Raw genomic sequence first — 23,768 nt, 5'->3', positions numbered from 1 at the left:
GGGATAGCCAGACGTCTAGGATCCCTTGCTGCTCCGGACGTCCCGCAGTTTTGGGGGGTGCCGGTGGGGACGCGCTGAGCCGTTGACGGACAGATGTCCCCGCGGCCGAGGTGCGAGTGCGCCCGACTCGCGGCCGCCTTGCCTGCGCCCGGACCGCCGGGGGCGCTCGGCCGCCGAGAGGTGCCCGAAGTTAGGAAAACAAAGCGGAGCCTCTAGGCTCGGACCAGCCGGGCGGGTGCGCCGGGGAACTGGGGCGCTGTGGGGCGCGGGGGTGCCGCCCAGGACTCGGGCCACGCCCTGGGGGGTTCTGGGGGGCTCCGCGTTCCCACGGCCTGGCCTGAGGCCAGCAGGTGCCCCTTCCGGAGGCGGGCTGGCCGGCCGCTCGGGTTCCGAAGGGTTAAGGCTGCCGGCGGCCCCGCCCCCTCCGCGGCCCCGGGGCGCGGGGCTCGGTCGCCCAGGCGGGCTGGGGCGGGGCCTGACGTCCGCGGGCGGAGCGAGCCGGCCGGCCCCGCGCTCACACCCCACAGGGCGCCCGCGGCGCGCAGTCCCAGAGTGCGAGGAGCGCGGCCGGACCTGCGGGATGGGAAGGTCTCGCCCCGCGTGGCCGCTGCGGCTGCTGGCCGGGCTGGCGCTCCTGGGCGCCGCGCTGGAGGCGGCGGCGGCGCCCCGCGACCTCAGCCTGCACCCGCCCTACTTCAACCTGGCGGAGGGAGCCCGCATCGCCGCCTCGGCCACCTGCGGCGAGGAGGCCCCGGCGCGCGGCGCCCCGCGCCCCACGGAGGACCTGTACTGCAAGCTAGTGGGGGGCCCCGCGGCCGGCGGGGACCCCATCCAGACCATCCAGGTGAGCGCGGGCCGGTGGCCGGGGCTACGGGGCGGGGCGGGGCGGGTGGGGCGGGGGGACGCGGCCCTGAGGACCCGGTGCCGGGCGGGCCGCGCTCCGGGCGGGCCGGGCTCCGGGCGGGCCGGGCTCGGACTCCGGGACTCCGGCCTGACTTGGCCGGGCGCGCCCGGGCCCGGGAGAGGCCAGGTACCCACCGAAGTCCCCGTGTCCCGCCCCGACTCTCGGGTTTCACATTGCGGAGGACTGAGCGGACCCCCACTCTGCCCTTCGGGCTCTGCCAGAGACCTGCGCGTCCCCACGCCACCGCACGCCCGGGAGGGCCCGACGCAGCCTCCCCCGCGCGGACTGCGGGCCGCGGGGCCCAGGGGGCTCGTGCCGGGTTCCAGGCGGCCGCGAGTCCCGGGATGCGGGCGAGGCGGGACTTGGATGCCTGCAGGGAGGGGGCGGGCCGCTCCGCCTTCCCGCAGGACGAGCTGGAACCTGCTGCTGGCGCCTGGATGGGACTGGGATCGGGCGGGAGGGGCCAGACCGCGCAGGCTCTCCCGGCTCGCTGCACAGCGCGAAGCCATCCCCGCTGGGGGTGCAGGGGCTCGGTGGGGCCCCGAAGTGCCCGGGGGGAGGGCCCTGGGGACGGGAACAGAGGGCTGCAGCCAGGGGCGCGGTCTCTGCCCCACACACAGGTGTGAGGTCTCCCTGGGGACCCTTGGGGGCGCACCCCCGCAAGTCGTGAGCCTGTAGGCAGGGAACAGTTCCGTGGCCCCACACATGGGCACTCCCAGGGAGGCAGGGCTGTGGGGACAGATCCCGGGGACAGGGTGGGAGCGGGGTGCTATGAGGCGGCTCTTTGGCCTGCCTGGGGTGGCCTGGGGGGCGGTGTAGGGTCTGGTCTAGGGACTCCCTGACACCCTGTTCTGGGCCCATCTTTCCACCCCTGCTGCTGGCCTCTCAGGAGAGTCTGGGGCCCCCCGGGGCTACAGCCCGCTCTGCCGGGGCAGAGGCCCCAGGCTGCTGCCTTCCTGGTGAGGGAGGCACGGGGGGGGGGGGGGGGGGGCGGCGGGGGGCGGGAAGGGCGGTCGACTGTGGATTAGTCACAGGGGGTGATGGAGGAGCCGGGGGCCCTGGCTCCCGCCCTTGGCCCTGCAGTGGAGGAGCCGAGGGGGCCGGCGTGGCGCCCCCTTCCAGGGACACAGCGCTGCTTCCTGCAGGCTCCTGACGCACCTGCACGCTCCCCTCTGCCCTGCCCCCCACGCCCCGCACAGCTGAGATTCCAGATGGGGAAACTGAGGCCTAGACAGGTGCAGACACCTGCAGAAGCCTCGCAACTGGACCCCGACCTGGCTGGGGGAGCGGTGGAGACCCAGGCCCTCGGCCCATCCGGTTGAGGTCAGGGAAGACGCACATGTGGGGTGTCCAATGCCCCCCCCCGGGGGGGCCTGGCAGAGCCCCGCCGCCCCTCTACGCAGGCAGCGGAAGCTCCAGGCCATCTCTGAGCCCCAGACCAGTCCTCTCTGCCCGCCCACACTGCCTGGCCCCAGGGGATGGCCCTTGAGGAGGGCCAGCAGCCAGGTCCCTTCAGGGAGGGCCCTGCATACTCCCTCCTAGTGCCTAAAGGAGAAGCTGGGGAGCCAGGCCGGGGCTGCCTCTCCTTAGCTGTGTGGTTTCCTCCCACAGCCTCAGTCTCCGTGTCTGTGAAATGGGCGCAGTGCAAGGGCCTGCCTCACATGCGTTTGGAGCTGGTCAGTGGCGGCCTTGGTGCCAGGTGCCAGGGAGCTGGCCCTGAATGACCAGGGTCAGCCTGCTCACCCAGCCCACGGTCGGGCAACAGAGGCCAAAGCCGTCCCTGAAAGCCAGCGGCCCCCAGCGAAGGGCGCCCCAGCTCTGAGGCCGCCAGGTGAGGCATGGCGGAAAGGCCGGCCACCATGTGGACACCATGTGCCCTTGGATGAGTCCCTGGGCCGGCCAGCACTTCCGCCCTCTCCTCTAGGAGCAGGGGCTCTGCCCAGCACCCCAGCCCCCGGTGAGGCTGTGGTAGGGCCTTGCCCGCCAACCCCAGCTGGAAGCCGGTGGCCGGGCACAGGAGGTGCCAGGGAGGTGAAGCCCCACTTCCATCCACCCACAGAGCCCGGTCGTGTGCCGGCATGGGAGCTGGGCCACAGAGGACAGGGGCCCTCGGCTGCAGGCTCCCAGCTCCTGGGGGACCGCTTGGAGGAGTGGGGACAGAAACTGGGGCAGGGGTCCCCGTGGGGGCCTGGGTGAGCCCAGCAGGGGGGAGGGGCCGTGCGGGCAGCTCAGAGGGCCGAAGGTGGGTATGGGAGGAATCCAGGGCCGGCCCTGGGGCCACAGGGGAAGCCGGGGGCTAGGCTGCCGGAGCGGTGACTCACTGGGAGGGGAAGCTGTTATCGCTGGCCCCCGTTTCCTTGCTGCCGGGCAGGACCCTCCGCAGCTTCCCCATCCCTGTGGCCCTGCCCCCCAGGTGTGGCAGCTCGGGGCGGAGGGCTCAGGACCACGGTGAGGGACAAGGCAGGCGTGTTGCCCCTCAACCCCAAGCTCTGCACGCCCGGGGAGGCCGTGAATGCAGAGTCACTGCCAGCCAGACAGTTCCAGGTCTGGAGGCAGAACAAATAAAGCGTGGGGTGCCCGGGGGTGTCAGGCCAGCGTGCTGGGGGGCCTGGAGCCGAGTGGGGGTGCTGCGGAGGAGGAGACTTCTGCACTGAGACGGGGGACAGGAGATCGGGGTGCGAAGGCCCCAGGCGGGAACAAGGCCCGCAGCGGGGCACCCAAAGCACCCAGCCCCAGGGTCCCGGAGCCCGCTCTGCTGCCTACGGGTCTCGGCCACCCAGATGCACGGTGGAAGCCTGGGAGAGGGGGCGGAGCGACCCACACTCCCACCCCAGCTCCCAGGACGGGGTCCGGCCCCCCGGGAGGCCGGGCGGTGCGGTGGCCGCCTTCCCCAGCACCGGCCTCTCGGGTTTCAGTCCGTGCCAAGTCCGGGAGGGCCGCCTTTGTGCGCGCAGGGATGGCAGGTCTGCTTTCCTCCGGGTGGGGGTTGGGCCGCGCCGGGCCAGCGGCCAGGGCCCGGCCCTGCCCCCACCCCACCCAGGGCTCCCAGCACCTGCCCCTCCCGGACGGGGACAGCAGGCCCGGATGCCGCTGAGAGCAGTGTGCTCCGAGGACCGGCCCCCGGCAGGTGTCTGGACCGTGACAGAAGCAGCTGCCAGGCCTGGGGTGGGGTGGTTAATCCTCGGACGGCCGAGGCAGGTGCCAGCCTTACCCCCACTCTTCGGACGGGGACACTGAGGCTTGGCAGCTGCCGTGACCTGGCCGGGCCCCAGGGCTGGGAAGCCACAGGCCCAGGAGGTCCAGGTGCCGCCCGCTGGCTGCCCACATGCCCCCACTCCGGGGCCGACCCTGGCAGGCCACCAGAACGGCTTAGTTCCGGCCCTCTGGAGACCCGAACCCAGATGGCTCTGGGAGAGAGCCTGGCGGGGTGGCGGGAGACAGGCCGCTGGAGGTGGGCAGTGGGCCTGGCCCCTTCCCCCGCCCCCAGCTCCAGCTCCATTGGCCTTCTCTCTACTCTGAGGCTTTTCCTGCCTCAGGGCCTTTGCACGGACGGTCCCTCTGCCTGGAGCCACCTCCTCGGAAAGGGCCACCTCGATTCCCCCCACACACCCAGAGCGGGTGCCCCTCTGCCTCTCCACTCTCTCCGTTCCTCCGTAATGGGTGGGCCCGGAGTCAGCGAGGAGTGAATGGGTGGGCCGGGCCATGCGGGGAGGGTGACCGGAGGCGGCCCGGGCCCCCTGACCCGTCCCCCGCGCCCCCGCAGGGCCAGCACTGTGACATCTGCACGGCCGCCAGCAGCAACAAGGCACACCCCGCGAGCAACGCCGTCGACGGCACGGAGCGCTGGTGGCAGAGCCCGCCGCTGTCCCGCGGCCTGGAGTACAACGAGGTCAACGTCACCCTGGACCTGGGCCAGGTAGAGTCCCCTCGGTGCCCGCCGCAGCCCCGCCCCCACGTCCCCGGCTCCGGGGCTCCCCTGTGGGCACAGGCTGGACGGTGGGGTCCCCACCCAGTGCACGCACACAGGGGGCCCGTGGGGAGTCTGGGCCCGGACTGTCTGCGGGCGGCAGGCCCAGTCAGACAAAGGCGTGGCCGTGGGCGCCTTGGGTGTGCTCTTCCCGCCTCCCTGCAGCGCCCGGGAGGAGTGGGTGCTGCCCGCGGGGCCAGGGAGAGCAGGCGGGGGGCTGTGGCCCGGCGCGGAGGCCGCCCCACGCTGAGCTGCAGTGTCGGCGTTTGTTCGGGGCATTCCTGCGCAGGGAGCTGGGCTCGGGCTTGCTGCGGTGGGCGGGCCCCAGGAACGCGGGGGAGGCCGGGGGAAGTGGACATTCCTGGGATACCTGTGCCGGAAGGCCACCTCGGGGTCAGGTGCTCCTGCTCCGGGCCCTGCAGGCGGGAGGGCGCGGCAGGGAGTTTCCAAGGGACGAAGAGCCCCGCCATGGGCGGACCTGCAGGGCCAGACGCGGGCCCGGGGTGCATCCCGCTCTCCGTGTGACTCTGCCGAGTGCCCGGCCTGTGGCGTGGGCCGGAGGTCCCGCTGCCCCTGGGGCGTGGGGTTGGGGGGACGGAGCCGGACCTGCCTGGAGTGGGGGCTACAAGGTGGATCCCGCCAGACCCCACCCCGTTGGGGGAGGGAGGAGTCGGGTCCAGGGGCTAGAGTCCAGGCCGGCCGGCCACTGCCCAGTCTTGTGACCTGGGGCTCCACCTGCCCCCTCCTAAGCCTCCCCCCACCGAGGCCCTGCGCATCTGGGGAGAGGCGGTGAAGTGTGTCCCGTAGGCCGGCTGGCCGGCAGGGCAGGCCCGGTGGGTGGGTTTGGGGTGCATGGCCTGCAGGTCCCAGGTCTGGCTGGGCTCGGCCTGCTCACCTGTCCCGGCGGGGAGTCGGAGAGGGAGCCTCGAAGCCCCGTGTGACCCGGGGTCCCCCCTCTGGCACTGCCCCCACCCAGGGTCAGTCGGAGGGACTTGTGCTGAGCTGGTGGGTCCCCGAGCGCCTGCTCCTCCCCTCCCTGTGGGACAGGCCCCGCCAGGCTGGGGGAGGGGCCTGGGCCCCGGCTGGGGGCTCAGTGGCCCAGTCTCCACGGCAACCCCGGAGCGGCCTCAGAGCTGGTGGGCACGGTGCCCGGCCCCATGCTGTGGTGGGGCCCTAGCCCTCTGGGCTCCGAGACCCCCGAGCCGCTGCCTCCTCACCTGCCAGCCCGGCTGTGCCGATTGGTCCTGGGCCAGGGAGGGGGCTCACCACCTGTGCACCCTGCCTCTCCAAGCCTCAGTTTCCCCAACCGTGAAACGGCCTGAAGGGGAAAGGGGTTGGGGATGGGGACCGGGTCCCGCCTGCAGTGCCCGGTCTGGGGCGGAGGAGCCCACGAGGGCAGGGAGGGAGGGCTCTGGGGGCCGGAGCCCCGGGGAGGCACTTGGAGGGGCCGGCCTGGGGCACGTCTGCCTGGGCCCCTGGGGTGGTGGCCCTGGGGTCCGTGCCCTTGAGCCTGCCCAGGGCCGGTGACGGGAGCAGCAGGCGCCCACGGTCAGACGGGGGCAGTCCCCAGGGCAGGACCCTCCGAGCGCACTCCCTGCTGCGGATGAGAGCTGGGGCCCGGTGGGAGGGGCCTGGCTAAGCTCGCCCGGCCCAGGGGTCCCGACCCCGACTGGGGTTCTCCCCGTCGTCATCACTGGGCCATTGTCGTCGTCGTCGCTGACGAGGGTCGGGGTGGGGCCGGGGCTCCCGCCAGGAAGTGGGGCTGAGCGGGCAGCGGGGTTGGGCACTCCCTGTGGCGGGCTGCCAGCCGCCTTTGTTCTGGGCTCTGGAGCGGATGCCTCGGAGGGGGGTGGGGGCAGCCAGCGCCGGGCACCGGGAGGCCCTCCTGCCCCTGGGAGGGCTGAGAAAGGCGCCGTGGGCCTGGTCCCAGCCGCATCTCACACCTGGTGGGTGGGCCGGGTGGGCTGGGCGGGTGAGCCGGCCCCCCCTTTCCACGGCCACGCGGAATCCCGTTCTGTCGTTCCCATGGGGGTGGACGTTGGACCCTCTTCCTTCCCAAGTCGCAGCTGGAGAAACTGAGGCTCCAGGAGCCACGTCCTGGCTGGGGGGCCGGAAGCGGCCAGGGCCTCGGCACCTGCCCTGCTGGAGGCAAGGACCTGGGCCAGGAGCCTTCCGGCCTGAGAGCCCTCGTTGGTCGGACCCTTGCTAGTGGCCAGCCCCGGAGCGAGTTCTGTCCCGGGTGGGGCCAGGTGGAGGGCCCAGCAGGGGGAAGGTGCAGAGGGGGCTGGGCCAGCCTCGAGGGTGGGCTGGAGTGGGTGCTGCTGCGGCCAGGAGTGTGGGTCGGGGGCTGGAAGTGCCAGGTGAGGGGCCTGTGCCCCCCCTGGGGGCCAGGACACCAGGGGGGGTGCCGAGGAACAGGGCTGTGGTGGGGCTGTCCCTGGACACCTGGGGACGCAGAGCACCTGGGGGAGGGGCCGAGACCTCGCGCAGTGTCTGGAGAGACGCAGGGCTTGGCCCCGCTGGCCACCTGGCCTCTGTGCCTCAGCCCCCTCGTCTGCACAGGGGGCTGAGGGCACCTGCTCGAGGGGCTTGGCTCCTCAGCAAGGCCCCCCACAGCTGCTTTGGCGGGACCCCCGTGGCCAGGTGGCACGGGCTCTGCGGCTGGCAGGCTCGGGGCTCCCCGGGCAGGGCTCCTGGCCCCGGCTGGGCACTTGGCCACGAGGCTGTCCCCCCGCAGGGCCGGCGGGTGGCTCCAGGGGAGCGGCAGGAAGTTCGCCTGAGGCCGGCCAGGCTCTGGTTACGGAGCCCAGCAGCCAGGACAGGTGTGGGGGCCGGACCGGACATGGGCCCTTGAGCCCGGCTCCCTGGGGAGGGCGGGGGTGGTGGTGGGGGGGGCCCTGGGTGGCCAGTGGGGGCACCTCGTGGTCTGGCATGCGTGGCCCGACTCTCCGAGTGAGCACAGGGGAAGCCTCGCTGGGCCCTGCTCCCAGGATGGAGGGGCTCCCGGTCCCGGCCCGGGCACACCGCCCACCCCAACACACACACCAGCGGGGCCCCCCGCCTCCGCCAACTCTGGGGGCTCGAAGATGCCCCCGCCACCTCATGCTGGACACCCCCCCAGGCCCCGCCGCCCCCAGAGGCTCCTGTTTTCCATCCGCTTTTAAACAACCCCCACCGCGTCCCGCTCACCAGAGACTAAACTGTTTGGGTTTGGGGTCCTTGAGAGGTAAACTCCGCTTCCTGCGGCCTGGGGCTGACCATCTGGCCTGACCTGGGGCGGGTGGGGGTGCGGGGGGGGGAGCTCTGAGCGGAGGCCGGGCCCTGGGCAGCCCCTGGAGGTAGGGGGGCTCTGAATCCCCTCCCCCGGCCGGCTTTGCTGAGGCGCTGGGTCACCCGGGGCATGGCCCTCCGCTCTAGCCCCTGAGCTCCTGCCCGCGACACTCCCTGAAAGCCCCCCACCCACCCCTGCTCCGGACGCTGGTTCATTCGGAGCCCACCCAGCAGCGTCAGGCCCCTGGGGCTGCTGCTGTGTTCTCCGAGTTTCTGTTTTGCTTTTCCATGCCTGGTCTCCCCTGGAGCCGGGGCCTCCCTGCCCGTGTGGGGACAGCCGGTGGGCCTTGGTTATTTACCCAGGAGGGGGCCTGCCTGCCCTGCCCTGCGCCCCAGCCCCAGGCCCTGCCCCTGCGGTGGCTTTTATCTCCACCAAGGTTCCCAGAGGGGTGTCTGCTGAGAGGGCCACACACACGCAGGGGAGAGAGCCCACCGGGGGCGGGGGGGGGGGGGCTGGGCTGCAGCGGTCAGCATGGGGGGTGGGGCCCCAGAAGGCCGGCCCAGTGGTCTGGGCGGGGGATGCAGGAGGCTGGGTACCCACTGTTCGCTCCCAGGGCGATGGCCAGGGAGCTGACCCGGACGCCGGGTCTAGGAGGGGCTTCCTGCCTCCGCCCGGCCACAGCCTGGGACCCTGGCCGGCCCCGGGAGTCAGCACTGGGCCCTGCTTCCGGCAGGGCCGGGGCTGAGTCACCGGCTGCCCAGTGACTGACTCCAGCAGCAGCCGGGCGCTGGCCGGTGGGGGCCGGGCTCCCTCCTCCCCCGGAACAGACCTGGGTCTCCCTGCCCCTCGATGGGCCAGGCAGGGGTGGGGTGCGCTGCCCGGGCCCCCTTGCACCCGGGGGTTCCTGCCCTGGGTGAGGCAGGGGCCTGGCCTGGCAGGCTGCGGGCCAGCTGTCACCCTCTGCGCCCCGCCAGGCTTTCAGGGACTGTGACGTCCAGATCCCAGCGCCGACCCTGCGCCTTCCCCTCCCCCACCTCAGCCTCTGCAGCCGGAGGGCGGTGTGGCATGGGGGGGGCCCTCTGCAGCGCCCCAACAGGGGGCTCCGGTGTTGGCTCGGCCACCCAGAGACGGCGGCATCTTCCTGAGCGAGGGATCCACTGTGCCACCAGTGCCCTGACCCCTGACCTTTGGCCCTCGCCCTCCGCTGTGTTTGTCTTTCCGCTGCCTCTGAGCCTGGGTGGGGACGCGGCTGCCCGGGGCCCACGGCCCCTGGTGCCTGGAACGCACACGGGGCCTCCTGCACTGGCCCTGGCCCCCGTCGGACCTCGGTCGCCGGGTCGGGGTCGCCGGGTTGGGGTGCAGACGCCCTCCTGGGGGGCCCTGGCCCCCTGCCGCCAGGCCAGGCGTGGGGGCTGGGGGCGCCGTGGCCGAGAGGCCGTTCGGCTGCTGTCCTGGAGGCGTGCCCGCCCCAAAATAGCCAGATTGTTAAAAATAACTCGGGAGGCTTTTGTTTGGCTTTTGCTGTAAAAGACGCTCTTTCCTTCGGCAGAAAAGGCCGCGGCAGCGGGAAAGGTCAGCCCCCGCTGGCAGCCGAGCCTGGCGGGCGGGCGGGGTGGGGGCAGGGCGGAGGGCGGAGGCCGGGGCCCACACCTCTCCGGGGTCGAGACCCGCCGGCCCCGGGAGCAGCACAGGTCGGGGACAGGCGGGAGCCCTGGGCCGCTGTCGCTCCCTCCCTGCAGACTCCCCTCCCCGTGTGCAGCCTCAGGGACAGATGTCCGGGCCCCTGAGTGACAGACCGATGACCAAGTGGCGGGGGCGGGGTCTTTCTTTAAGCCCGGCCAGTGAGTGCAGTGGGTGGGCGTGCGCGGGAAGTTCCCAGGACGCCCTATCCTGCCTGACCGGTGCCTCTGAACCAATATTTGTGCCGGTGCCCGCAGCTGGGGAAACGCAGTGGGCCGCCAACACGGGAGGGGCAGCTCGGTGGCCTCGCTCAGGGAAAGGCGGGGGCGGGTCCCGGGGGCTCGGCGGGAGCCTTGAGTCTCCCGGGGGGGCCTTCTGGGGGGGGCAGCTGCGCCCGCCCCCAGAGCAGCCTGTGTTTGTGACTCAGGACCCCCGCAGCCCCTCGGGATTCCCTGGAAGGCCTCAGGGTTGGCCAAGGTGCCGGCTGGGTGCAGGCTCCCTCCCCCGGGGGCCGCGTCCCTCCCCGAACCGAAGCCCCGGAAGATGACCTCAGAGCCTGGACGTGGGCGAATAGGCCACCTCCCCCCCACCCTGGGGAGAAGCCACTCAGCTTCATGCGGACCTTCGGGAAGGGCGTGGACGCAGGGCAGGCCTGTCTCTGGGGCTGGGGATGCTGCCCCCTCCCCCGCACTCCGAGCCTCCTGAGGGCTGGGCCTCGAGGGGCCGCCGCCCCTCCACGGGGTCACCACGTCAGCCTCAGGCCGATGAGGGCTGGGGGGTGACTGAGGGCCCCGGGCGGCCCTGGAGGGGAGCCCTTCTCTGCCTCAGCTGGTCGGAAGCAGAAGTCCACACAGGTGGACGCCCAAGGGTGGCCACCCTGCTCCCCTGGCGGGCCAGGGCCCCGCTGAGGGTGCATGTGGTGGCCGAGAGCATGACATCACCCTGGAGGTCTGTGGACAGTTCAGAGCCCGCGGGGCTGTCCCCACGAGCAGGCCCTGGCTCGGGGGATGAGGGGGGCGCCCCCCACATGTGGGATGTTCTCCAGTGTGTCTGGGCCTCCCACCCCGGAGTGCAAGCTGGGGGTGACCGTGTCCCCCGATGCCCTGCCCGGTCTCCTTGGAGCCCGAATCCTTCGCACAGAGCCCAGCCCAGACAGCGGGCTCTTGGCTTTGGAGGCCAGGGGGCGGGGCTTACTGGCCCATGGGCGGGGCTGCCAGGGAAGCACCTCCTTCCCTGTGGGAGGCCCAGCCCAGGGTGGGCACCTCCTGGGGGGCTCAGGGGCGGACAGGAGGCCCGCATGCTGGGTTCGAGGGTGGGGCCAGCCCACACGCCCGCCCTCTCTGGGGTCTGGGCGGCCCAGCTGCCACCTCGAGGCCTCGGGCTGAGCGGGAGCGTCTGAGCCCACGCTGTCCCTGGGCCCTGACACGGGGACCCCGCCTCGTGCCTCGTCCCTGGGGCGTTTCCGAGGCTCCCCACTTTCCAGCCTGTCTCCTCTGTCGGCTCCAGGCCCCTTGCACCTGGGGCCTCGTGGTGAGGGCGGGTGGGAGAATGGGCAGGCAGGTTCGGAGGCGGCTCCGAGGACAATGGGGGGGGTGACCAGGTGAGACTGTAACAGGGGCCCCCTCCCAGGAGGGGGCGTCCCCTGCTAGGCGGGCGAGGAGGCCAGGCTTGCTGGGAGCGAGGGGCCGTACCTGGCCTCGTGACCGGCAGGGGGTGAGCTCCTGAGTCCTCCTTGCCCAGCCCCCCGGCCCGCGGTCAGCTCCCTGAGCAGGTTAGCCCTCTCCCCGGGGTGCCCGTGGACCCAGAGGAGAGCCCACAGCTGTGGGAGCAGGCGGCCCGCGCCGTGGGACGGGGCACCCCTCCAGGCCTCACCCGTCCCCCCCACCCCCCTCCCCCCCCCCAGGTCTTCCACGTCGCCTACGTGCTCATCAAGTTCGCCAACGCCCCGCGGCCCGACCTCTGGGTGCTGGAGCGCTCCACCGACTTCGGCCGCTCCTACCAGCCCTGGCAGTTCTTCGCCTGTGAGTCCCCAGAGCCCGGGGCTGGCCGGCGGGTCCCTGGGGTGGCCAGGTGGCCCTGCTCTGCCACACTCGGCTTCCACGCAGGCTGGGACCGCCGGGGTGCCTCCCCGAGGCAGGCGTCCCCGGCGTGGGGCCCGCTGGGTCCCGGTGCAGGTGGCGCCCAGGTGCCGCCCTGTGGCTCCCTGCGGCCCGGCTTCAGCTGGGGCGGCCCCTGAGGCGGCAGAGGCCAGTGCTGGCCCGGCCTCACGTCCCCACGCGTCCCCGCAGCCTCCAGGAGGGACTGCCTGGAGCGGTTCGGGGCACGGACGCTGGAGCGCGTCTCCCGGGACGACGACGTGGTCTGCAGCACCGAGCACTCCCGGATCGTGCCGCTGGAGAACGGCGAGGTGCGCGGCGGGCGCGGGGCGGCGCGGCGGGGCCGGCCGGTGTGGCGGCCGCCGGGCGCTCGGAGCGGGCCTGACCCTGGTCCCGTCCGCAGATCGTGGTGTCGCTGGTGAACGGGCGCCCGGGCGCCTCCAACTTCTCCTACTCGCCCCTGCTGCGCGACTTCACCAAGGCCACCAACATCCGCCTGCGCTTCCTGCGCACCAACACGCTGCTGGGCCACCTCATGGGCAAGGCGCTGCGGGACCCCACCGTCACCCGCCGGGTGAGCGGGCGGCCCGGGCGGGCGGGCGGGCGGGGCCGGGGCCGGGGCCGGGGCGGGGCGGGCGGGGCCGGGGCGGCGGCGGGGCGCTCACGGCCGGCTGCAGTACTATTACAGCATCAAGGACATCAGCATCGGCGGCCGCTGCGTCTGCCACGGGCACGCGGACGTCTGTGACGCCAGGGACCCCGCCGACCCCTTCAGGTGAGGCCCCAGACTGCCTGCCCACCCCTGTCTCCGGCAGGGGAGCCCCGGCTCCATGCCTGCCTTCGCCTTGGCCCAGTGGCCACCACCCCCAGGCCTCAGTTTCCCCGAGGGCACGGCCAAGTGGAGGGGCAGCGCCCTGGGCCCCTCGGCCAGCGGAGGGGGCTCTTGTCTGCACCTGAGCCCAGGAGTCACTGAGCAAGACGGTCGGCCTGAGGCTGCACGCCCCTGTGCTCCGGGCAGGGCGCTGTGCCCACGCCCCTGACCTTCCCCCCCCACCACGGGCAGGGCCAAGGCCCCGGGCCCACAGCCTGGGTGTCAGTGGGTGATGTGGGCCCCACACCCTGCGCTCGGGTCTGGGGCCTGCTCTGTGCCCTCTGCTGGGGCTTTATTGTCTCATCTGCTCCCTGATTGCACGGGGCCAGCGAAGCCCAGACAGCACAGGGTCCTACCCCCGTCTCGTGGTCAGAGCCATGGCCGGAAGCGGACTCCAGACCGGTCCATGGTGGCCGATGGGCCTGAGGAGGGTGGGCTCGGGCAGCCCTGGGGGCTCCTGCCTGCAGAGCTGGCAGAGTGGAAAGCCGTGGGGGCTGGGAGGGGCGCCTGCTCGGGGCGGGGCGGTCTGGGAGGGTGGCAGGTCTGCCTGAGCCTGCCAGGGCGGCGCCGGCAACTCCCGGCCCCACCTGCACTTGGGCGTGAATGAGCTCAGCTCGCCCCCAGGGCCCAGACTCCAGCACCCAGCACCCAGAGTCCCCACTCGGCAGCCTGCCTGTCCTCCTGCCCGGCTCTGTGCCCCTACCCTCCCCGCTCTGCACTGGCACGGTCCTCGGTCCTTGCTGCCTGCGTCCCAGGCGCTCCGGCCCTCGGACAAGCCCCACAGACTTGGGTTTGCGTCTCACAGCCCTGCCTGCAGGCTGCCCGGCCACAGCCCACAGACCTGGCACCTCTTGGAGTCCCCGCAGAGCGGGTGGGGGGCGGGGGGCGGGACACCACTCTTGTTAATATAGCTCCGCCCTCCGGACCTAATCACCCCCCAGAGACCCCAGAGGCCGCCACGGGGGGGCCAGGTTCCGCAGGTGGCTCTGGGGGACAAGAGCCGTCCGTGGTGACTGGCACGTCCCCGGATGTCTGTGCTAGTTCTGTCCGCCACCGTCTGGACGGCTGTTGGGCCTCACTCTCGGGTGAATGGTCAGCTGGCCGCAGACTTCCGGTCGAAGGCCGTGTCTCTGGACACTTCGGAGACGGCTGCTCACGGTCTCTTGGCGTCTCTGGTGGCCGGGGCGTCCGCTGGAAGCTTCTACGCTGTCTTCCGGGCGCTCCGTGGTGTCAAAGGCAGACGTGTTTTCTCTGGCTCAGGACCCCCGCTTTGCAACTCTGAGACTCTGACCCCCCAGGACTCCCCCCTGGATCCCCGCCGCTGACCGCCAGTGCGCTGCCTGTCAGGCCCCTTCCTCTGTCCCCTGTCCCCGCTCTCTTGCTGGAACCCGGGCTGTGCGCCCCTCTGTCTTGGAACTGGACCCCGCCTCGTCTTCTGGACCGTTCTCCCGCTCAGAGTCTCCCCTCTGCCGCACAGCCCACCCATCGAGTCTTAAACACGATCGTTTCGTTTTCTGTCTGTAGACGTTCCGGCGGGCTCTTTGGACCGCGTCTGCTTGTTTTTTATGGCATTCCTTTTCTTTCTTAATGAAGCTCTAGATTCCTTAGCTGGTAACATCTCAATGTGCTTACTGCGCGGTTTCTGCCCGGTCGTGACATCTCGGGGGCCAGGGCCGTGTCTGCCGCCGTGGCTGACGCTGCTTGTCGGTGGGGCGCCCCCATGAATGTCTCGGTTTAGAGGTGCCCCGGCCGTGCCGGTTGCCGGAAAACCCAACAGCAGCTGTGGCCCCAGGTTCCACCTCCGAGACAGACAGGCTGCCCGCAGCCACCCCTGCCGCCCTCCCCTGGAGCCCTCCCCCTCCCCAGGTGTCCCTGGATGCTAAGGGACAGCAGCGCTCATTTCCAAGGTCCCAAGGACGCTCGCAGGGACGGGGGCTGGAGCTGCAGGACCGGAGCTCCGGGTCTCTCTTCACAGCTGGCCCCGGGGTCAGGCACAGCGCTGGCCAGGCCCTGGGGACACCCGGCCTGGCATAGGGCGCCTCCCGCCCCCACCTAGGCTGGCATGTGGTCTCTGCCGGCATGGGGCTTTGGTGTGGGTGTCTGGGCAGTAGGTGGCTGCACCCTCGGTTCCCAGCTGCAGTCAGCTGTCCCCCTGCCTGCCGAGCCAGCGGGAGGTGCTGTCCAGGACAGCGGCAGGGGACAGCCGTCTGACTGGCGTCCACCCCGGGCTGGAAGACGAACCAGTTCTTGGCCACCTGCCCTGGGGAGGTGCCCTGGATGCATGGGGGGGGGGGGCATGTGGCTGAGCTCAGGGCGGTCGGCTGTGTGAGGCTGAGGCCTCGGGTCCTGGGCTGTAGTGGAAGGCAGAGCCCCAGCACTCCCTGCTCCCGGCCAACCCATAGGCAAGGGGGCACCGCCCCGCCCACTCAGTGCCCCGCCCCTGTGCGCGCTCCGACCCTGCCCTCACGGCCCCGCAGACCCCCGTGCTCCCGTGCATCCCCGTGTCCCCGTGGCCTAAGCCCCGCCCCTGCGCCCCCAGGCTGCAGTGCGCCTGCCAGCACAACACCTGTGGGAGCGCCTGCGAGCGCTGCTGCCGCGGCTTCAACCGGCGGCCCTGGGAGCCGGCCACGCCCGACAGCGCCAACGAGTGCCAGCGTGAGTGCCCCCGCGCCCCGCACGCGCGCACACACGTGCACACACACGTGCACACCGGCAGCTCCCACTCGTGTGGACGCATGCACACGCATGTCAGTGCTGCCGCCCGAGCCAGGTCACACTTGGGGTGGTCGTGGGACGTGGCCCGGGGGGCCCCAGCCGGGCGGGGTCATGGGGCGCCTGCTGACCGCCGGACGCCTGCCCTTCCCTGCAGCCTGCCATTGCCACGGCCACGCGGACGACTGCTACTACGACCCCGCGGTGGGCCGGCTCGGCGCCAGCCAGGGCCCCGGCGGCGTCCCCCGGGGCGGGGGTGTGTGCATCGACTGCCAGGTGGGCCCGCGGGGGCCGGGTGGGGCCGGGGTGCCGTGCGGTGACTGAGGGGGGAGGGCTCGGGGGGCCGGCCGGGACTCAGTGGCCCTGCGCCCCTCCCCCAGCACCACACCACCGGCGTCAACTGCGAGCTGTGCCTGCCCGGCTTCTACCGCTCCCCGGACCACCCCCTGGACTCGCCCCACACCTGCCGGCGTGAGTGGGCCGGCCGCGGCGGGGCACCCCGGGCGCAGGGCTGACCCGGAGCGGGGGCTGCGGCGGTCTGGGTGTCCCCGGGCCCCCAGCCCCCCTCCCCCCGCATCCCCCGGCCCGCCCACCGCTCCGGAAGCCAGGGCCGCTGCGCTTCCCCCGCTGCCCAGACGGGGGAGGCAGAGAGCCTGTCCGGGCCGAGGGCCGTGCGCCGGGGGTCTCACCGCCGCCCCGGCTCCCCGCCCCCCAGGCTGCGACTGCGAGTCGGAGTTCACGGACGGCACGTGCGAGGACCTGACCGGCCGCTGCTACTGCCGGCGCAACTTCACGGGGGAGCGGTGCGAGGCGTGCGCCGCGGGCTTCGAGGGCTTCCCGCACTGCCACCGTGAGGCGCGGGCCGCCCGGGGGGCGGGGCGGGGGGGGGCCCTCCCGTCCCGCCCCCTCCCCCCAGCGTGTGCGGGGCCACCGGGCTGACGGGCGCATCTCCTCCCCAGCCGTGGCCCCCGCCCACAACAGCAGCGGGGCGCAGATGCTGCCGGCGGGACAGATCGTGAGTAAGTGTGCCCCACGCCCCCCGTGCCCTGAGTCCCCCGCGGCGGCGGGGCAGGAGGGGACCACACCTGGGGGCAGGGTTTTCATTTCGGTCCTTCGCATTTTATGCAAACAAAACACATTCGCGCTAGAAAACCGTCAAAAAACCCAGGTGAGAGAAGGGTCGAGGGAGGTGTTCCCCCAGCGTCCCGTCCCCACAAATAACCCCCCTTCCCAGCGCCGGGGCCCCTCGCGTGGACGTGCACACTCGGCTTTTACACACGCAGGTGTGCGTTTCACGATCGCGTCTCCCGCCCACCGCCGCCCTGTCAACGAGTCACTTCTTGTCCCGCGAGGCACAGGAAGAGGGAGCGTTCATTTAACCGACTCCCAGTGGCTGGAAATTTAGGTTCTTTCCAATTTTCCTTTTTTGAGTCCTGCTTGGATAAACATCCTTGCTGCTCAAGCTTCCCATAAACTCTTAGCGCTTGTGGGGGAAGATTCCCTCCCCAGAGGGACGGCCCTCCCTGCCCAGGCTCCAGGGAGCGCACCGGGACCCTCGGGCTGTGGCCGCCCCCTCGCTCTCAGGGTGAAACCGCCCGCCCTTGCGCCCCAGCCCCCACGCACTAAATCAGGTCACTGGTTTCAGGACACGGTGGGGTTTCTCACCGCCAGCCTGACTGCCCCACCCCCACCCCGGGGAAGGACCCACACCTCTCCTCCTGAGTCTTTCTGGAGTCGGGGGCCGTCCTCTGGTCCACGGCGTGTCCCTGTCCCCAGCAGGGGTCTTCCTTCCAGTGGGACGGGTGTCGGCTGTGGTGGGGCCGACCAGGCTGCACCGCATGCGCACGGGGCGGGATCTCTCTCCCAGTCAGTCGGTGTTTTTGTTTTCTTCGGACGCCTTCCCAGCGGGGCAGCCCCACTGTTGGTTTTCTGAGGACCCCCCACACGGCTCACCACCGTGGCTGCCCCAGCCTGCGTCCCCACCAGCGGGGCGCGCGAGGGTCCCTTTCCACCAGGTCCTCGCCAGCTCTGGTTGGTTGTCGATGTGTTGGTGACGGCCATTCTGACCAGTGTGAGGGGGCGTCTCACTGCGGTTTTAAGGTGCATCTCTCTGGTGATTTGTGACGCTGAGCATCTTGTCACGGGTCCCTCGGCCACCTGTGTGTCCTCTTCGGAGAAGTGTCCGATCTCTGTGCAGTTTTTAATCGGACTGTTGGGGGTTTTTTATGTTGATGTATTTTGAGCATCAGTCCTGTATTCACTGTACCACTCACAACTGTCTTCTCCAAGTCAGGGGCCAGTTCTGCATTGTCGTTCGTTGGCTCCACTTGACATTAAAGACCATTTCCAATCACACGTGACCTATGATATGACGCACAGGGCAGCGGTCAGACATCCGTGCACCTCCCCTGGCGACCTCCCGCAGGCCCGGTGCCCACTGGGCGTCTGCCGTTGTGCCGCGTGACGGTGCCAGGGGAGGTGTTGGTGAGGGAGGGAGGTCGGCAGCGGTGGGGGGCTGGGCCTGCAGGGCCCCTGAGCCCCCCGTCCTGCCCGCCCCCTCCCCGCCCACAGACTGCGACTGCAATGCCGCCGGGACCCAGGACAACGCCTGCCAGCGGGACGCGCGGGCCGGGCGCTGCCTGTGCAAACCCGGCTTCCAGGGCGACCACTGTGAGCTGTGTGCCCCCGGCTTCCACGGCCCCGACTGCCAGCGTGAGTCCCGCCCCCCCCGCCCCCGCCCCCATGGACGCGGGCCGCCGGCCCCGCTCTGACCCGGCGGCCGCCCCTCCCGCAGCCTGCCAGTGTTCCAGCCCCGGAGTGCTGCACGGCGCCTGTGACCCCGACTCCGGCCGGTGCACCTGCCGGGCGGGCTTCGAGGGGGCCGAGTGTGACCGCTGTGCCCCCGGCTACTTCCACTTCCCCCTCTGCCAGCGTGAGCGGGGCGTCCCCGGTGGGCACGGGGGTGGGGGGCGTGGGCCGGGGCCCCGTGCACCCCGCTCAGCGCCCCGTGCGCCTCCCCGCCCCGCAGTGTGCGGCTGCAGCCCTGCGGGGACCCTGCCCACGGGCTGCGACGAGGCCGGCCGCTGCCCCTGCCGGCCCGAGTTCGAAGGCCCCCACTGTGACCGCTGTCGCCCAGGCCACCACGGCTACCCCGACTGCCGCGGTGAGCAGCGGCCGGGGCCTGGGGGGAGGGGCAGGCGTGCCCCCGTGGAGCCGGGGCCTGACCCTGTGTCCCTCGCAGCCTGCAACTGCGACCCCCACGGGGCCCTGGACCAGCTCTGCAGCGCGGGCGGGCTGTGCCGCTGCCGCCCTGGCTACGCCGGCGCCACCTGCCAGGAGTGCGGCCCCGGTTTCCACGGCTTCCCCGCCTGCACCCGTGAGTGTCCCCGCGGGGGGCTGGGGGGGGGGGCGGGCAGGTGCCTGCCGGCCACCACATGCCCACACCCCCTCCTCCCCCAGCCTGCCACTGCTCGGCGGAAGGCTCCCTGCACGCGGCCTGCGACCCCCGCAGCGGGCGGTGCAGCTGCCGGCCCCGCGTGACGGGCCTGCGGTGCGACGCCTGCGAGCCCGGCGCCTACGGCTTCCCCGCCTGCGAAGGTGAGGCTGGCGGGGCTGCGCCCATGTGCTGGTTCGCGCGTGTGCTCACGTGAGGCCCGTGTGCCTGTGTGTGCGTCCACGTGCCCCAGAAGTGTCCGCACACAGCTGTGCGTGGCGGTTCCTGGATGTGTGTGCACATGCTGTGTGCATGGTGTGTGCTCACACGCTTACTCGCGTGCAGTGCGTGCTTGTTGCATGTCCCTAACCACGTGCAGGGGGTGGGGGGAGAGGGGGGACGCCCTCCCGTCGTGGGGGCCAGAGCACGGAGGTGCACGTCTTCACGCCTGTTCACGCCTGTGGGAGCTGTGGGTCCCGGCCAGGCCGGGGCGGCGCCTGGCGGCAGGATCACAGACCAAGGAGTGACCGCGCGGGGGGTCTCTCCACAGCCGGCTCCTGCCACCCTGCTGGCCTGGCCCCGGGCGATGGCGTCTTTCCCGAGGTGAGCCCTGGTCAGCCCTCCGCGGGGCCGAGACCATCGCGCCCCGTAGTAATGGGGCGCTGGGGCGACCCCCAGTTTCATTTATTCCCCTGCCGGCCCTCCGTCCCCACTCCAGGGGCACCCCCGAGCTGGCGTGGGGTGAGGGCCCCAGGGCCGAGGGTCCGTGGGGAGCAGGGTGGGGGGCCACTCTGACCCTCGGTCTCCCCTTCCCCAGGCGCAGGCCCCCTGCAGGTGCCGGGCGCACGTGGAGGGGCCCAGCTGTGACCGCTGCAAACCGGGGTTCTGGGGGCTGAGTCCCAGCAACCCCGAGGGCTGCACCCGTGAGTTTTCCTGCAGTGGGTGTGGGGGCTGGGGGAGACGCCGGAGCGGGGGGTGGGGAGGCGAGGGCCAGCCCCCCCCCGCACTCTCAGGCCTGCTCTGCCCTCCCCCAGGCTGCAGCTGCGACCCCCGGGGCACGCTGGGAGGGGCCGCCCAGTGCCAGCTGGTGAGTCTACTCTGGGGGCCGAGGCGCTGAGGGCCGTGGGACAGACATGGGGCGGGGGGGACCCCGCCCGCCCACCTGCCTGCCCGCCCGCCCACCCAACCCCACCTCCTGCCGACCCCCAGGGAAACGGCCAGTGCTTCTGCAAGCCTCACGCCTGCGGCCCGACCTGCGCGGCCTGCAAGGACGGCTTCTTCGGGCTGGACCGGGCCGACTACTTCGGTTGCCGCAGTGAGGGCCCCTGCTGGGCCCCGGGGGAGGCCGAGCCCAGGGCGGGACAGACGCCTCGGGGGCGCCCAGCGGGACCTGGGCACCGACGGGGTTCTGCCCTCAGGCCTCCTCCGCTCAGTCCTGCGCCCTCGGGCCCCACGGGTCCACCCCCTTGCCCCCGGGCCGGGCCTCGGGACCCCCCTCGTCCAGAGTGCCAGGCGGCGCCTCAGCCCCGCTGCCACACGGCAGGGCGGACGGAGCCCCGTGAGCAGGGAGCAGGGTCCTGAGTGGGGGGGGCGGGGGGCGGCAGCGCTGACCTCGCCCCCGCCCCCTACCCCCACCCCCCGCAGGCTGCCGGTGCAACGTTGGCGGCGCGCTGGGCCAGGGCTGTGAGCCCAGAACGGGCGCCTGCCGGTGCCGCCCCAACACCCAGGGCCCCACCTGCAGCGAGTGAGTGCCCGCCCCACCCGGGCTGGGGGGAGGGGGGCCCGGCCCCTGGGCTTGTCCCTGGGGTCCCGGGGCTGAGCGGGGCCAGTGCCCGCCCTGCCCAACGTGCCGCTGCCCTGGCCAGGCCGGCGCAGAACCACTACCTCCCGGACCTGCACCACCTGCGCCTGGAGCTGGAGGAGGCGGCCACGCCCGGGGGCCACGCGGTGCGCTTCGGCTTCAACCCCCTGGAGTTCGAGAACTTCAGCTGGCGGGGCTACGCCCAGATGGCGCCCATCCAGGTGGGCCTGGGGCTGAGGGGCTGCCGTCCGCCGGGCTCCGTGGGCAGCACCCAGGGGGGCGGGCGGGTGGGTCTCCGAAGCCCCAGGGTCCGGCTGGGAGTGGCCAGGGAGGGGCGACTCCGATTTTCCGCTCCCCACCCCAGCCCAGGATCGTGGCCAGGCTGACCGTGACCTCTCCTGACCTCTTCTGGCTGGTCTTCCGCTACGTCAACCGCGGGCCCACCAGCGTGAGCGGGCGCGTCTCCGTGCAGGAGGAGAGCAAGTTTGCCACCTGCACCAACTGTGAGTGCCTTGGGGGGGGTGGGGGGCCCGCACCCCTCTCCCTGCTCCCTGCACCCCCTGGCACCGGCATCCCACGGGGCCTCTGCCCTGCCGCGGCCCACGTCCAGTCCCAGCTACCCTCCCCCTGCCCCCCAGGCACGGAACAGAGCCAGCCGGTCATCTTCCCGCCCAGCACGGAGCCCGCCTTCGTCACTGTGCCTCAGAGGGGCTTTGGGGAGCCCTTCGTGCTGAACCCCGGCACCTGGGCCCTGCTCGTGGAGGCCGAGGGGGTGCTCCTGGTGAGGCAGGGGCTCGAGGGCATGGGGGGGCAGGGCGGGGACGGGCAGGGCTGCAGCACCGACCTCCCGCCCCCCGCCCCCAGGACTACGTGGCCCTGCTGCCCAGTGCCTACTACGAGGCCGCTCTGCTGCAGCTGCGGGTGACCGAGGCCTGCACCTTCCGGCCCGCCGCCCAGGGCTCCAGGGAGAAGTGAGGGCTGCCCCTCAGGGACGGGGGGCTGGGGGGGCCGGCCCTCCCTGTGCTCAGGCCTCTGGCCCCGAGCTGACCCAGACCGTGCCCCCACCCGCAGCTGCCTCCTCTACGCCCACCTGCCCCTGGATGGCTTCCCCTCGGCCCCTGGGCCCGGGGCCCTGTGCCTGCAAGACAACAGCCTGCCCCGGCCCTGCCCGACGGAGCAGCTCAGCCCCTCGCACCCCCCGCTGGTCCTCTGCCGGGGCAGCGACGTGCGTGTCCCCGGGGTCCAGACCTGCGGGGGCGGGGGGGGTGCCCTTGGCCGGGAGGGAGACGGGACACAGGCGCAGGCGGGAGTGACTCGGGCAAGGCTGGGGGTCTGGCATTGGCAGCCAGGACACCCGAGTGGCCCGGTCCGCAGCCCCGGCCCTTGGGCTCACCAAGGGGCCACGAGGGTCGCTGGTCCCCTCCGACGGCTCAGCTCTGGGGCCGTGGGTGGGCGGGGCAGGTGGGGGGGGGGCTGCAGTGTCCTGGGATGAGGGCCCCTGGCAGCGTCCAGCAGTGTCCCCGTGCGTTCCTGCTCTCTGGGGGGCGGGCGGAGGGGGGCGGGACGGGCCTCTGATCGCCCCGCCCCCCCAGGTGGACGTCCAGCTGCAGGTGGTGGTGCCCAGGCCAGGCCGCTACGCCCTGGTGGTGCAGTACGCCAACGAGGCGGCCCGCCAGGAGCTGGGCGTGGCCGTGCACACCCCCCGGCAGCCCCCCCAGCAGGGGGTGCTCACCCTGCACCCCTGCCTGTACAGGTGCGCCCGGAGGGGTGGGAGGGCTCCAGGCCGGGTGGGGGGTCGGGCCCTGGGGCTGCCCGGCTGCTGACCGCCCTGCCCCCCCCCCCCAGCACGCTATGCCGGGGCGCCGCTCTGGACCACCAGCACCTCCCAGCAGTCTTCCAGCTGGACACGGACGCCAGCATCCGGCTCACCGCCGAGCAGGCCCACTTCTTCCTGGTAAGGCCCTGACCCCTGACCTCTGGTCTCTCACCTGCGCCGGCCCCAGGACCCCCCGGGGGTGAGGTCAGATCTTTCAGATTTTATTTTACTTTATTTTAAATATATTTTTTAAAGATTTTATTTATTTATTTTTAGAGAGAGGGGAATGGAGGGAGAAAGAGAGAGAAAAACATCCGTGTGTGGTTACCTCTTGTGCGCCCCCTACTGGGGACCTGGCCCGCAACCCAGGCCTGTGCCCTGACTGGGAATCGAACCGGCGACCCTTTGCTTTGCAGCCTGCATTCAGTCCGCTGAGCCACAGCAGCCGGGGCAGATCGCTCAGATTTTAAACCCACGTAACAAGTAGGGAGACGAGTGTTAACGAACCGAGGTCCCCATCGCCAGGGCCGGGTCAGCTCGTGCCCTGTCCTGGTTCTTCCAGAGCCCCTCCCCCGCAGGCTTTTCTCCCCTCCTCTGGGCACGAGACGCTTCTCTATTTACCAATAACGCCCCTGGCCCCGTACGGGGACGCGTGAGTCCCTGAGTTGGGGTGGGAAGAGACGGTGGTCTTAGCGAAAGCCTGTCTGGGGGTATATAACTCACCGAGACCCCCCACCGCATGCCCAGGGGCCCCTCCCTGGCGCTGGGAAGGGTCCCGTTTGCTGGGTGTCCTGACGCTGAGGGCTCAGCCGCGTCCTGCGCCGGGAACCGGTGCCCACACCAGCCTCCTGGAGTTGGGAGACTCCTCGGAGCCATAAACATGCAGTTTTTATCCAGGTGTCTGGTACTGATGAGAGACTGGCCACGCAGGACAGGGGCCCTGTGCCCCGGGGTGCCGACCCCACTCTGTGGAGTCCAAGCACCTCTCTGTGTCCCTAGCGGACACGGGCCGCTGTGGCTGCTGCCAGTCTGTCCATGCTGGGCCCCGCGCTCCCCCCCGACCCCCCATCCAAGGACCAGGCTCTGTCCACCTTTCCACGGAGCACTCCCACACACATGGGAGTGCACCCACGGGGCACAGGACGCCCCTCGGGCCCCCAGGGCAGCCACTCGCACCCCGAGGGCATCCTGGCTCGGCCCCTTCCAGAACTCTCTGT

At 72.0% G+C, this 23,768-nt stretch overlaps 1 protein-coding gene across 3 annotated transcripts in view; it reads left to right on the top strand.

Annotated features, from left to right (window-relative positions):
* Positions 1–500: 500 nt before the first annotated feature.
* LAMA5 (laminin subunit alpha 5) overlaps positions 501–23,768 on the top strand; it is a 40,547-nt gene continuing 17,279 nt past the window's right edge. For 2 of the 3 annotated variants that reach the window (XM_036010004.1, XM_028523644.2), the window contains exons 1-28: positions 501–844; positions 4,668–4,820; positions 11,726–11,843; positions 12,111–12,229; positions 12,322–12,492; positions 12,596–12,693; positions 15,329–15,444; positions 15,659–15,777; positions 15,882–15,972; positions 16,217–16,351; positions 16,461–16,520; positions 18,073–18,213; positions 18,296–18,433; positions 18,530–18,664; positions 18,743–18,877; positions 18,961–19,098; positions 19,485–19,537; positions 19,752–19,857; positions 19,969–20,021; positions 20,144–20,249; positions 20,579–20,678; positions 20,800–20,956; positions 21,100–21,238; positions 21,374–21,516; positions 21,600–21,706; positions 21,807–21,960; positions 22,328–22,488; positions 22,581–22,689. In XM_036010004.1, coding sequence (XP_035865897.1) covers positions 581–844; positions 4,668–4,820; positions 11,726–11,843; positions 12,111–12,229; positions 12,322–12,492; positions 12,596–12,693; positions 15,329–15,444; positions 15,659–15,777; positions 15,882–15,972; positions 16,217–16,351; positions 16,461–16,520; positions 18,073–18,213; positions 18,296–18,433; positions 18,530–18,664; positions 18,743–18,877; positions 18,961–19,098; positions 19,485–19,537; positions 19,752–19,857; positions 19,969–20,021; positions 20,144–20,249; positions 20,579–20,678; positions 20,800–20,956; positions 21,100–21,238; positions 21,374–21,516; positions 21,600–21,706; positions 21,807–21,960; positions 22,328–22,488; positions 22,581–22,689 — 3,519 coding nt within the window. In that variant the 5' untranslated portion in view covers positions 501–580. The remainder of the gene's footprint in view (positions 845–4,667; positions 4,821–11,725; positions 11,844–12,110; positions 12,230–12,321; positions 12,493–12,595; positions 12,694–15,328; positions 15,445–15,658; positions 15,778–15,881; positions 15,973–16,216; positions 16,352–16,460; positions 16,521–18,072; positions 18,214–18,295; positions 18,434–18,529; positions 18,665–18,742; positions 18,878–18,960; positions 19,099–19,484; positions 19,538–19,751; positions 19,858–19,968; positions 20,022–20,143; positions 20,250–20,578; positions 20,679–20,799; positions 20,957–21,099; positions 21,239–21,373; positions 21,517–21,599; positions 21,707–21,806; positions 21,961–22,327; positions 22,489–22,580; positions 22,690–23,768) is intronic. The other variant, XM_036010006.1, reaches the window with a different exon arrangement.

The sequence above is a fragment of the Phyllostomus discolor genome, chromosome 9 (genome assembly GCF_004126475.2).
Source record: "Phyllostomus discolor isolate MPI-MPIP mPhyDis1 chromosome 9, mPhyDis1.pri.v3, whole genome shotgun sequence".
NCBI classification, from domain to species: Eukaryota; Metazoa; Chordata; class Mammalia; order Chiroptera; family Phyllostomidae; genus Phyllostomus; species Phyllostomus discolor.
This window is presented reverse-complemented; position numbering and strand designations above follow the sequence as displayed.